This window comes from Mus caroli, unplaced genomic scaffold, assembly GCF_978045245.1.
Source record: "Mus caroli unplaced genomic scaffold, Mus_caroli_1 scaffold_12, whole genome shotgun sequence".
In the NCBI taxonomy this organism is placed as follows: domain Eukaryota; kingdom Metazoa; phylum Chordata; class Mammalia; order Rodentia; family Muridae; genus Mus; species Mus caroli.
In genome coordinates this window covers 16,993,493-17,006,349 of record NW_028227267.1, presented here as the reverse complement: position 1 = coordinate 17,006,349, position 12,857 = coordinate 16,993,493, and the positions used below count along the sequence as shown (strand labels likewise).

At 46.0% G+C, this 12,857-nt stretch overlaps 1 protein-coding gene across 17 annotated transcripts in view; it reads left to right on the top strand.

The window, feature by feature from the left end:
- The window catches only part of Kcnma1 (potassium calcium-activated channel subfamily M alpha 1), a 700,771-nt gene that overhangs the window by 195,388 nt on the left and 492,526 nt on the right, over positions 1-12,857 (top strand). For all 17 annotated transcript variants that reach the window (XM_021182666.3, XM_021182664.3, XM_021182654.3 and 14 more), the window contains exon 2: positions 5,666-5,827. In XM_021182666.3, coding sequence (XP_021038325.1) covers positions 5,666-5,827 — 162 coding nt within the window. The remainder of the gene's footprint in view (positions 1-5,665; positions 5,828-12,857) is intronic.

Sequence of the window (12,857 nt, the reverse complement as noted above, 5' to 3'; positions counted from 1 at the left end):
TCCCCTCTGTCTCCTTCCCTCTTCTTCCCCTTTTTTGCTCCTCTCCATAGCCCCACCCCCACCCCACACCATCCTCCTTCCCAGCCCTCCTCTTTCTTCCTCTACTCCATTAAAATGGATTTGTACTTACTGGAGTCTGCAGTATTTAAGCTGTAAAGCTGACAGTGGTCTCTCCTGTGTAGCTCCACTGCAGTGATGAAAGTACATAGGCTTCCAGATAGACATGAAAAATCTTACCTAGACAGGGATGGTATGTCCACTAGGGTGGTTCGGAAAGGGTCAGGGATCAGATGAGTGTCTCAGGCAACACCCAGGAGACGAGTGTGTGGATACTGGGGCAGAGGGAGCTACCAATGCTAACAGCCTCTATGTAGAAGTAGTCCTGAACAGTTCTGACAGCACGGGGAATCCAATGCAGCTGCAGTGAGAGGAGTGGGTTTCAGACCCTCTGGTGACATATAGGAGTGGGTGGGACAGTGTGAGGACTGACTTGTCTTCAGAGAAGAGAGGGGATATTTCAGAAGGGTGTTGGGCACAGTGACAAAGTGATTATGATTACCTTTAAAAAAAAAACAAACCTATATTCTCCTTTCCAGATGGCCATTGCCTGAACTACTCTTGAGACTGTAGCTGGTCTTTGCTCCTGTGTTGGTTCTTTTTTCCAGTCTTTATACCCTTCCCAGTTTCATATCCAACACCAGACAGAAGAGAAAAAAGGATGAGAGAGAGAGAGAGAGAGCCCTAAATCTAATTCCTTTCCTTTTGTTTCTTCTTTGACTATGGCTGCTAACTAACAACATTCAATCTCCCTAAATGACCAACAACCACACTCACTCTGCCTCTCAGGGACCCTAGTATTTATTTACCCTCTGAAAAGTTCCCAGAATTCCAAAATTCACACAATCACAGAAATTATCTGCAGCTGGTAAAACCACATGTCTGTTAGAGCATGAGGCAAATCATAGTCAGCTGCTGCAGACAATCCAAAGCAGCCCCACATCCTACCGGAGGGGACTGAGACCATTCTGCTTTTAGGTGTCTCTCAGCTTCCCATGGCTACTTTCTCTAGAGACTTTCTCTAACCTCAGACTGCAGCACTGAGGTTAGATGCAAGCCCACCATGCAGCTGTGCCTAGTTGAGATGAGTGGGTGGGCAGGGCTTGGGATAGATAGCACTCAGGGGCCTCTGAAAGAAAGCTGAGTGACTCTTTACTGGGACTCCTCCCAAGGTGGACACTGGTAACGGGGGATGGGAAAGCTGTAGCACAAACTCAGTACTCAGGGTGGGAGCTTTGCCAGCACTACTGCCCCACTCCCACTTGTTTCTCCGCCTCTTCTGTATGCTTCTGTCTCCTCCACTAAGCATCTTTCTATCTGTCTCCATGTCTGGTGGTCGGTCCTCCTGAGGATGGAACAGTGTAGTCCAAAGGTTGCAGCGAGTATCTCTCTTGGTAAGGGAGAAGTTCACACAGTGATATCCTGCCTTCTCTTGTCAGTGGTAGAGTCCTCTTCAGGGAAGTGGCAAGTTTGGGGGAGTTGGATAGGTGCTTTGCCATTCAGGGCAAAGCATGTCTGCGGCAGTCTGCCATAGAAGATAAGAGGAGACACAAGGTCCCAGGATCCAGAAACTGCCTCACTGTGTACAACTCTGTCCCTCCTTGGAAAGGAGAGATTGGTCCTATGGAGCTGAGAGCCAGGATGCATCTAAGACATCACTTGGTTTAGCCTGCCTAGTGTGGGAATTGCCCCTAGCTGTGCTGGATAGGGTCCCACAGTCTTGCTGGGGCCTGCAGAAGTCTTCAGTTCTGTTGTCACTTTAAGGAAGCTTACTCTAGACCAATGGCCTTTCCAGGGCCCAGTGGTCCTGGGAAGCTGTGACAATTGGGGTCTCACTTAACACCGCTTGAACCGCTGTGCCTTTCACACCTTCTCAGAGATCGGGTGGTTCTTCCCACTCTGCACAAAGGAGGCAGATGTTCAGAGTCAACGTGACCGAAGGGAGTAGAGTACACCTAAGTCCTTGTGGGCTCTCTGCTCATACCTTGAGCCCTTAAGCTCTCTGCTGTCCCAGGTGACACCAGCTGTCAATTACTGACTCTGTAAAATGGTCTGTGAAATGGCATGTATCTGCTGGATTTAAGAAAGATGAATGCACAGAAAAATTTTACATCCTAATTGTTAAAACCAGTTCTGACTTCATAGATGGGGACCGTCACTGCTCTAGTAAACTCTATTTGCCCTAATGCCTCTAACCTCCTGCAATGTTCCCAGCAGGGCCACTCAACCCTCCAGGTCCCACCCCCTTCCCTCTGCTATGTGGAATTATAACATTAGTAGAGGGGTGTGGGACTTTGTCTTCTAAGCACAGAATCCCCCAGCTAACCTGGCAGGCTGGCACAGGGCTTGCTGCAACTCCCTGCTTCTGTGGCCCCTCCCCCAGTCCTGCCTCCCACGTGTGGTAATTACGCTCACAACATCTAGTGTAAGCAAATAATAACAAGGGCATTATCTTCTGTTAGTTTGTGTTTTTCCTTGCCTATCATAAAGCAATTAAAATAATGAATGCCTTGTAAAACAATAGGTAAGAGGGTTGGTGAAATAGCACGCTATGCGCTGTATACCTCTTGTGCAGTGAATTATAGATGCATTAAAACCATGGTGGCTGCAGGGGACTCCCTGCCTCTGGGCCTTTTCCATGCTGAAAAGTGTCTGTCCTTTGAGACACCAGGTTCAAGCAGCAGGAAATTGGTCCTCGAGGTGGCAGCCAGAGACCAGTTGGCTGGTGTTATGTGTTGCTCATTTGGTAGTGTGCTTGCCTAGCATGAGGAAAGTCCTGCGCCTGATTTCTAGTACTGCATAAAGTGGTAGTGGTGGTGTGTGCTATAACCTCAGAGCTCAGCAGGTAGAGGCAGGGGAGCTCAGAAGTTCAAGGTCATCTTTGTCTATCTAAGTTAAGGCACTTGAGGTTACCTGAGACCCTGTCTCAAAACCTTTTGGGTTGAAAGCACATCTTTCCCTTAGCCCTCACCATTCATTGGCCTGCTCTGAACGTAGCAGGTGATTCTGGCTGAAGAGGATTCTAGGAGCATGCTGGGGTTAAGTCTGTCATCTATTTGGGATAAACAAGGCCTGTGGTTCTCTAAGTTGACCTCAGGAATGAACATCAGATAAAACTGTGGGCTCTGGAGCAGGTCTGGCACTCTGAGTAGTGCTTTTGATTTTGGTGCTAGCTTGAGCCTGAGAACCAGTGCACTCCAGTGTCAATGTCAGATATGAGGTGGAGGTGGGACATTTTGGGACTTGGTACTGAGTTCCTGTTATGTGCCTTTGGGCACTGTTTTATTCTGGGGAGCTGGCAGTTTTGCCCCTGTCCCCATCTCACAGGGCATTCCCTGAAGTGGTAGGAGGGCTAGATTTCTGTTTGGACTGTGTAACTCATCTGCCATGGCTGACAAAGATCACATCCTGCCAGTCCTCCTGGAGTCTCAGCACTAGGACAAGAATTAACAGACCACTGACACCAGCCTAGGAGGCTTGAGCAGCAGATGTCACACAAATCAGAGGGGCCCCAAGGCCTCCTTCCCTCAGGCTCCCACTGGGCTTGTTCTAGTTCCTGCTGCTTAAAGCACTGGAGAGTAAACTGCCATTCGCATCCAGTCCTACAGTCCCAGCTTCTCAGTCCTACTCTACCAGAGCCAGGGGCAGCCGGAGGAGAGAAGCAAGAGTCAGGGACATCCCCAAGACCAGTGACTCACCCAGTCCTCCCCTCCCCCACTTCCCTGGTCTCACTGTGCCCACCCTTCTCCTCATCAAAGGTTTCCACCTCTGCCTTTGGTTCCCCCTCCCCAGTCCCACTTTACTCCAAAGCACAATGATCCCCAGTGTTTGTCTCTTTGAAAGTGAATACCAGGATTATAAGTGATGAGGATGATTTGCTGACATCTTTTTCCATCTTCATCTGCATTAATAATCTCAGTGGGTGTTTGAGTACGGCTCTATTGAAATTTGATTTTAGAATGACAAGTCTCTAGTGTATGTATAACCCATGTATTTTGGACATATTTATAGAGATATTTGCTTGCCTGAAGTTTAAATTTGACTGAGCATCCTATATTTTACTTTGTATCCCCAAACCCAGGGCTCTGGAGGTGACAAAGAGCAGATACTCAGAATTCTTTATAGCCATTTGTCCAAAGTTTAGATTTCTTGAGGTTGTTATTTTTGTTTTATTTTGTTTTGTTTGCTTGGGCTCTGTGGTCCACGCTGGCTTTAAACTTGTGGACGATCCTCTTGCTTTAGCCTCCTGAGGGTACAGGTGTGGGCCACCATGCCCAATTTCCTTCATATTTACTATGCTAGCTTTGTGCTTAGGACTGTGTCAGGGACAGCAGTGTTGCAGCAGGGGATGTAAATGAAAAAAATTAGTGAATTATGGACTGTAGATAGAGGGTTCAAGAGCTATGGAGAACAGTGAAACAAAACAGTGGCATTGGAAGGAGAGGGTTAATGTTTTTCAGAGGGTAGTGGTTGAGACTCTGAGAGTGCCTGGGTGAAAAACGTAAAGAAACAGAGGCAGAAGCAAACCTTGAGCACCAAAGGATGCGAGCACCCGAGGTTCAGCACTGTGTGCAAATGTGTACCAGCTTCACATGGGCTCTGGATATCTGAAGGCTCTGTACTTTAAGCATATTTCAAGTCTGGAAGGGGAAACTTATCGCCTCTTGTAACTCAAAGAACCGGACTTTAGACACTGCTGGATGAAGGCATTCAGATGATGACATTAGTGTTCCCTCATATCCTACCTCCATGTTGTCTTCCTTTCAGGGAAGGGTTCAGTTTCCCTGACTGTTCCAGCAAATGGACCATACTTAAGTCTTATTGGCTTGGCAGAGGTCATCTGACTCTCCCTAGTCCAAGCACTAAGGGATAGAATGAATGACTTGTCTGCATCATTGCTAGATCATTGAGAGGCCATCCTGAGTCCCTTTGGAATGGCATAGATGCCCAGGGAAAGGTGAGGCATTAGTAAATGGAGGAAGGCTGGCACTAGGAAAGCAGGGTGACTCGTGCAGAGGCTTTGTGAAGATTGTGACTCTTAGCTTCTCTGTGACCAGAGGCAGGCATGTGAAGTGGTCAGAGAACAGTGCATCCTTCTGTCTGTCCCAAGGATGTTCTAAATGGAAATTTACGAAAGGATTCTTTGGGAGTCATAGCACGCACGTGGAGGTCAGAGACCAGTTGGGTGTCAGTCTTCTCTGTCCACCTCGTTTGAGCTAGAACCTCTCTTTGGCTGGTCTCTGTTGTGTATGCTACCAGGCTAGTTGACCTGTGAGCTTCCATGGATCTGGAGATCCTGCTGTCTCAGCACTCCATATTTCTGTAGGAATGCTGAAGTTAAGATGTACTCTACCATGTCCAGCTTGTCCTAGGATTAGGGGATTTAGTCTTCTGTTCTTGCACATGCATGGAAAGTGCTTTACCCAGTAAGCAATCTCCACAGCTTGGTTTTTAAAAAAATCCTTAGGGATCTCCTTCCCCACCTCTGTATCTTTATGCCACATTCCCTCATCTGGAAAACCCTTTGGGTTTGGATTCTTTATGGGTAAGCATCTGATTTACATCCAGCTGTTTCCTATGTCTCAACTCTGATTCTCTCTGTTGCCAGGAGGCCCAGAAGATAAACAATGGCTCCAGCCAGGCAGATGGTACTCTCAAGCCAGTGGACGAAAAAGAGGAGGTGGTGGCAGCCGAGGTCGGCTGGATGACATCTGTGAAGGACTGGGCAGGGGTGATGATATCCGCCCAGACACTGACTGGCAGAGTCCTGGTGAGTCCCTGGCCCCTCCTATATGAGGTGGTCTTGTATCTGCAAAGGGGGTTTGCTTGTGAGAGGTGTTGATGCTCTGATTTTTCTCCAGGTCACCTGGGGTATGTGGCCAGTGCTCCACCGAGCTCTCAGATCAGCATGGTTATCTTCACACATATCTAAGCCTGCAGTGTAGGGCCATCTGCAGACAGTAGGCCAGCACTATGCATTCACAACCTGCTTGCAGGTTACACCGAACTTTCTCAGTCAGTAAGACAGATGTATACATGTGGGCACAAAATCTCTCATGCACACATTATACCTGTATGATCTCAGATTAAAGGGTGGACAAACCAGAACCATGTCCAAAGTTTGTCAGTCCAGGATTCAAAAGTCTACCTATACCACTTATGAGAGAGAGAGAGAGACTCAGAGACAGAGTGACACAGATACACATAGACACACAGAGACAGAGACAGAGACAGAGAAACAGACACAGAAACAAACACAGAAAGAGAGAGGGAAAGGGAGGGAGAAGAATTTATGTGTGTGTTTAGGCACATGCTCATGTGTGTGTTGGTTTGTACAAGTTCCTACTGCTGTCCTCTAGTGACTTGAAGAACTTGCTTGGGTTCATTGTCCTATTCTGTACTGTGTGAGCTAGCTCCCGAACAGCTTCTGTTGTGCATGTGTGTAGGTATTAGGGGTGGGATACAGTGTGTATGTGTGGTGTATGTGTGATGTATGTGTGTATAGGGGTATAATGTGTATGTGCAAGGTGAGTGTATGTGTGTGTGGTATAATATATATAATATATATATATATATATATATATATGTGTGTGTGTGTGTGTGTGTGTGTGTTTGTGTGTGTGTGTATGTGTGGGGTATAAGTGTGTGTGTGGTATAGTGTATCTTTGTGTGTGGGGTATGTTGTGTGTGTGTGTAGTATAGTATATGTTTGTGTGTGTGTATGTATGTATGCATGCTGTGCTCTTATATTTCTTAGGTGCCCTGTTTCTGACTCTGTCACTTAGGCCCTCCACAGTTAGGGCTCACACAGGCACATCTTGCCTCTCTTATCTACTTTTAGCAAACTTGGCCTCACCAGTTTGCCTTGTGAGTCCCTGGTTTGGGCTAAGAATTGTGACTAAGGCGGGCTTGCTGGGCCCAAGGGCTACTGGGTTATCAGTGTTTCAGTGCAAAGAATGGGGAAGAACTGGGCAGGTAGGGATGTCGCTTATTCCTGCCAGGCCCATGACCTAGCCTAGGTGGCTTCCTTTCCTGGTTGGTGGCTTTCTTGGGTTTTCTCTGGGTCAGGAGTTTCCCAATGATGCATCCAGGTAACTTATCCCCAGGACTTTGAAATGTGTTTTGAGCCGGGCGTGGTGGCGCACGCCTTTGATCCCAGCACTTGGGAGGCAGAGGCAGGCAGATTTCTTAGTTCGAGGCCAGCCTGGTCTACAAAGCGAGTTCCAGGACAACCAGGGCTATACAGAGAAACCCTGTCTCGAAAAAAAAACAAAAAACAAAAAACAAAACAAAAACAAACAAACAAAAAAAGAAATGTGTTTTGTGCAGGTCACCTTTCTTGGGCTTGTGGTAGGGGTTCAGCCAAGAGTTAATTGGCTGGCAGGTAGAATAAGCAGGGACCTCATAAGCTACTGGATCAAAGATCAAGCTGGGACCTGGGGTACGATGTCTAGTTCCCCAGAAACTGCTTCTTCAGCAAGGAGGTGAATGGAAATGAAGAAGGGGAGGAGAGCCTCACTCAAATCCTTACTGTCAGCGTTTAGAATAGGTGCCTGCTGGAGGGAGTGGGGAAGACACTCGATGCCCTGCATGAGGAACTCAGCCAAATAACCTGGTGGGAGAGCAGGACCCTGGGATCCAAGGAACCTTCTTTGAGCTTAGGCCAAAGAGTTACATTGGCACCAGCTGAAGGCTGACTTTAAAAGAGGGGAGGTGGACATGGGCACTTTGGAGGACAGAGAAACTAGCCAGATTAGTTGTTACAAGGGGGAAGACAGAGGACAGTTAGGACCTTTGTGAACCAAGAGAGGATCTGATGAGGATTTGCATGTGTCTTGCTGCTGGGGGTGGGGAGTTGGGGGGAGGTACTGTCATTTATCCCCTCGTCTAATTCTGTAGGTAGTTTCTGTTGCTCTTCCACACAGAGATCTGAATAGACTTTGCCCTAGAGACAACTGAGGTTGGATCCTGGGTCTGCATATGCTTGTGCAACAGGGGCGAAGCCATGCCTTCCACATATATGGTGGCTGCTCTGTATAGTAATGAGAATGATATATGATAGCCATACTTTGAATTTTGAATGAGCAAGTTTAAGAACATAAGCCAAAGTAAAAGGGGAACGAGCACACAGTGTATAGATATCCAAGTATCATCAAACTGGTATACAAAGTATCCAGCAGACATGACAGACATGAGCTGGAAAAATTGAGATAGTCAATTGGAATTCCAAAATTGAATGTCCCTCCACCCCATGGTTAAGTTTCTCATGGCTGATGCTCCAGTTTCTCCTTCCCACTGTAGGTACTTTATTATGGGATGGGCAGTAGTTATATCCATTACCACTACTAGTACTACATTATTGCTAGTGTGACATCTATTATTACTCTCAGCCTGTTTTACTCTCCCTGTCACAGAGATTGTGGGGGCAGTCCACCACAGGAAAGGAGCCTTGGAGGGCTCTCTGAGACAAACCTGCTTAGGTCTGAAATAGGGTAGGAACAGGCCCATTTCAGAGTCAGCTTCTCTGTGAGCCCATGCATCACATACATGATAGTTTGCCAGTGTAATGTATGTCATCACAGCCATGGCAGACACAGGGTGGCAGGGTAGGGAATGATGTCATAGTTGTACCTGTCCAATCCCCTTGTCTGATGAGGTGGGAAATAAGCACAGACATTAGCAGTAGAGTTCTTGCTGAGCATGCACCAGGCCCCAGGTTCAATGATGAGTACCAAGAAATCTGGAGAAAGGCTAAATGTGATATGCATCCTAGGACTTGGGAGGCTGAGGTAGGAAAATCACAAGTGTAAAGAAAGCCTGTGCTACATATCAATATCTTGCTTTAGAAACAAACAACAAAAATTCTGACCAGAGGGAGGGAGGGACATTTTGGTTGGTCAGCAGTCAGCTAGGAAAAGTGCCTGACAGAAAACTTGCTCACTTTTTAGTTTCCCCTTTCAAAAGTAGATGAGCATCTTGAAAGCTGAAGGGAGGAAATGATGTCTTCAAGGAAAGCAAGTTGTATGAGCAGCACATGGTACATCATTGGACTCTCGAGATTGGTCCAATGAGGTCAAGGGCCAAGAAGGTCAAGGCATTGAGTTCAAAGAAGGCCTGGAAGGTTGCCTGGAGATAGCTTGTCTGGCCTGAGAATACCAAGCTAATGAATTTGGGTAGAGTTTCTAGGACAAGGAGATTTTGACAGTGGGGTACTGTGGTTGTCTGCTGTATAGCCACCTGGATGGAGGTGGCTACTCAGAGGGAGAGCTCCTGAGACAACTTAGGGTAGTGAGCTGCTACCTTAGTGATAGCATGCTAGGGAAGACAAGACTTGAAGTGTAGGTAGGTCACAAGTTCAGGGAGGTAGATAGGAGTGATGTTGTACAATTGGGGAGCATAAGGCCAAGCACTACCCAAACACATCAACATGGCTAATGATGTACTATCAACCCTGTTATGGAAGGCATCTTGTGAGCCCTGTACTGTGTCAGCCTTGTTCCTTGCCATGAGCCATGCCATTGTATTCACTCACATATCCTATATAGTTGTTGGGTTGCAGGATGTTCTAGTTTCATTCCTGTTGCCATGATTAAACACCCAGACAAAAAAGCAACTCAGGGGAGAAGGGGTTTCTATCAGCTCATAATTCCAGGTTACAGTTCACACTGTGGGAAAGTTAAGGTGGCAGGAACTTCAGGAGATGTCAAGACTATATAGAGCACAAATGCATCATGTCCATTTGGTTGCTTATTTGTACTCAGCTAGGTATCTCCTTTTAGATATTTGGGAGCCCCTGCCTAGGGAATGGTGCTGCCCACAGTGGACTGGTCTTCCCACATCATTTAATTTAATGAAGACAGTTCCCTAGAGACATGTCCACTGGCCAACCCACAGCAGACAATCTGTCATCAAGTCTCTTCCCAAGTGATTTGGTGTTGTGGCAAGTTGACAATTACAGCTAACATGGAGGCTCATCACAAGGAAGTAAGCTAATCTTACCCAAGAATCTATCTCTCCTTGACAACTGAGAAAAATCATGGCTCAGGGAGGGATTTTGTTTGGAAAAGAGAAAGAAAAGCAGCTGTTAGTGGCAGGGCCAGCTAGGTAGCTATATGGACCTCAGAGGCTCAGCTCAGTGTTCCTTCTGGATTATGACTGCCTAGGTAAGGACAATGCCATTTCTAAGTCTCTACCCAATGTTGCTCTGAGTGTGATGATCTAATGTTACTGTTCTAGACCCAGCCAGGTCTGAGACCCCAGTCTTGACCATCTTAACCCTCACAGGTAGAAGCAGGTTCAACCCAATCCTTTTTGCTTAGGGCTGTCCAAGGTGTTAGCTGATCTCTGGTCTCCTTGAAGAAAGTCCTGCCAAAGTGCTGGATCCCCTTGAAGTGATGGATCCCTGCAGCCCAGAGCAGTGACTCAGAGGACTTTGAGGAGAACGCAGAGCCTGGCTTTGTACAGAACACAGATTTTACCAGCACACAGGACAAAGCTGCCCTGCATGTTCTGAGCCCAACACTGTGTTTGTTTTGAGCTGTCCAGATGTTTGTCCCTGTGACAGTGGGGCCAGTTCCCTTTCTCAGTTTTCAATCTGTTTACTTTGATGCATGCTTAGGAGCTTGCAGGTGAGACTATTAAGGTTGGAATATGGTAGGTAAGGTCTAGCTGGGGAAGGATTAGCTAAGAAGCCTAGATTATCTGTAACAACTGATCTTGCTAAGTACCACATTCATTTGATAAGTGGTAATTTCTTAACAGCTCTGGCTGTGTACTCCATACAGGCACAAAACTGTGAGCAAAAACAAACAAACAAAACCAAATGTGAGTTACGCATCCTGTTGGATTAAATAGATAATTGTCTAGTTCCATCCCAGGAATGGCAGGTGGTCGGCAGTATTCAGCCGGGCCTCAGCACCAAAATGGTCAGTTCTTTGACTCCAAGGTTTCAGGTCTTAGTCTCTCTCCTTAGGACCAAGCTTCCTAAACAAAACCCAGAGAGGCTGATGGGTGGAGCTCTCTTCTGAAACACGGGCCTGAGCCATAGGTTAACAGAGTGATGCCATGCAGACAAGGCAGTCTCTTCCTTTGTTTCATTTTTTTTTAATTAAAGAATATTTTCTTTGAAAGTTTTAATAAAAAAAACCAAGTGGTGTGTGTGTGTGATACGTTTATGAGTATGTAGGCTTATGTACCTGTGCAGCTGGATATAAAGACCAGGGCAGGACACCCAGTGTCTTCTTCCACATTGCATTGTGAGAAAGGGACTCTCTGAACTGAGAACTGAACATTTGGGCTAGGCTGGCTTGACTCTGGGGCTCTTGTGATATGCCTGTGTCTGCTCCCACTCCATCCTGTCAGGGTTGAAATATGGAGCCATGCCTGACTTTCTACCAAGGTGTGTTAGGGATTAGAACTCAGGTCCTTATGCCTACTGCATACTAGCTCTTAACCACTTAGCTATCTCCCTAGCCTCCAAATTAGTGACTGTGAAAGTAAAATTGTGTCTCTCTGTCTGCAGGTCCATCATCAATGTATTCAATCAATCACCTATCAAAAATATTGGGGCAAAATTGCAACTCATTGAATGTGTATGTCCTCTTTTCCTTCCTTCCTTCCTTTCTTCCTTTTTCTCTCTTTCTCTCTGTCTCTCTGTCTCTCTGTCTCTCTGTCTCTCTGTCTCTCTCTCTCTCTCTCTGTCTCTGTCTCTCTCTGTCTCTCTTTCTTTCTTTCTTTTTTTGTCATCTCTAATGAACATAGTGGAGCAGTTATTACCATCACATTTACACTGTGTTAAGTATTGCAAGTAATCTAGGGATAGTTTCAAGCCTACGGGAGGATGCGCGTAGGCTTTCTGCAAGTACTACACCATTTATATAAGGGACGTGTACATCTTTGGATTTGATACCCACAGGGAGTCTTGGAAGCAGTCTCCCACAGATGCTGATGGACAATCGTAGAACAGTACATGCTTATTTTAGAATTCTGGAACATGTTGGTAGAATCGCTGAGAAGTTCCATTTTAGGATATGGAGTTGGCCTACACTCAGTGAGACTTCAATATGAAGGAAGATGTCTTTAGGATTCTTCCCAAATACTTGGGCGTTGCTGAGGATCACGTTGCCTATATTTCACCTAATTTACTTCAGGCACACACTCCTGGAGAAATTAAATAAGCTGCTTTCACTAGAAATCATGGATTTGTCAGCTAGCACCATGATTATTCTAAGTTGGAAAAGGGGTAATATATCTTTAGTGGCTGTTGTGAGCCAAGGTTGACTGACCTACAGGAACATAGAGAAACCCAAGTTTGGATTTTATGTAGGCTCATTTCTCCTACTTTTCTCTGTTTCCGTTCTCTTTCCTTCTCTGTCTTGAGTTCCTTAATTTCCTAATTTGTGTGTGTGTGTGTGTGTGTGTGTGTGTGCTGTTAGGTGTTTCATACATTTTTGTGAGCCAGATTAAACCCTTGAAGGCTGAAGTAGTATCTCAAGACAGGGGGCAAGAAACACATGGGCCAGCTTTTGTTTGTTAGTTTGTAATTTATAGACTCACAAAGCTAAACTCAATAAAGATATTTTAGTTCAAGGTTGGCAAATATTCCTGTTGTGAACATTGTTAGGCTTTGTGAACTATACAGACTCCATGTTAACTATGTCATCTGCCATTTAGATTTGAAAGCAGTCACAAACATCTACACTATTTGGAATGTGTATTCCAATAAAACTTTATTGACAGAAGCAGGTGATGGACCCATGTGCTTTGTTTCATATGTAGCAGTTTATTCTCTTAATTTATAA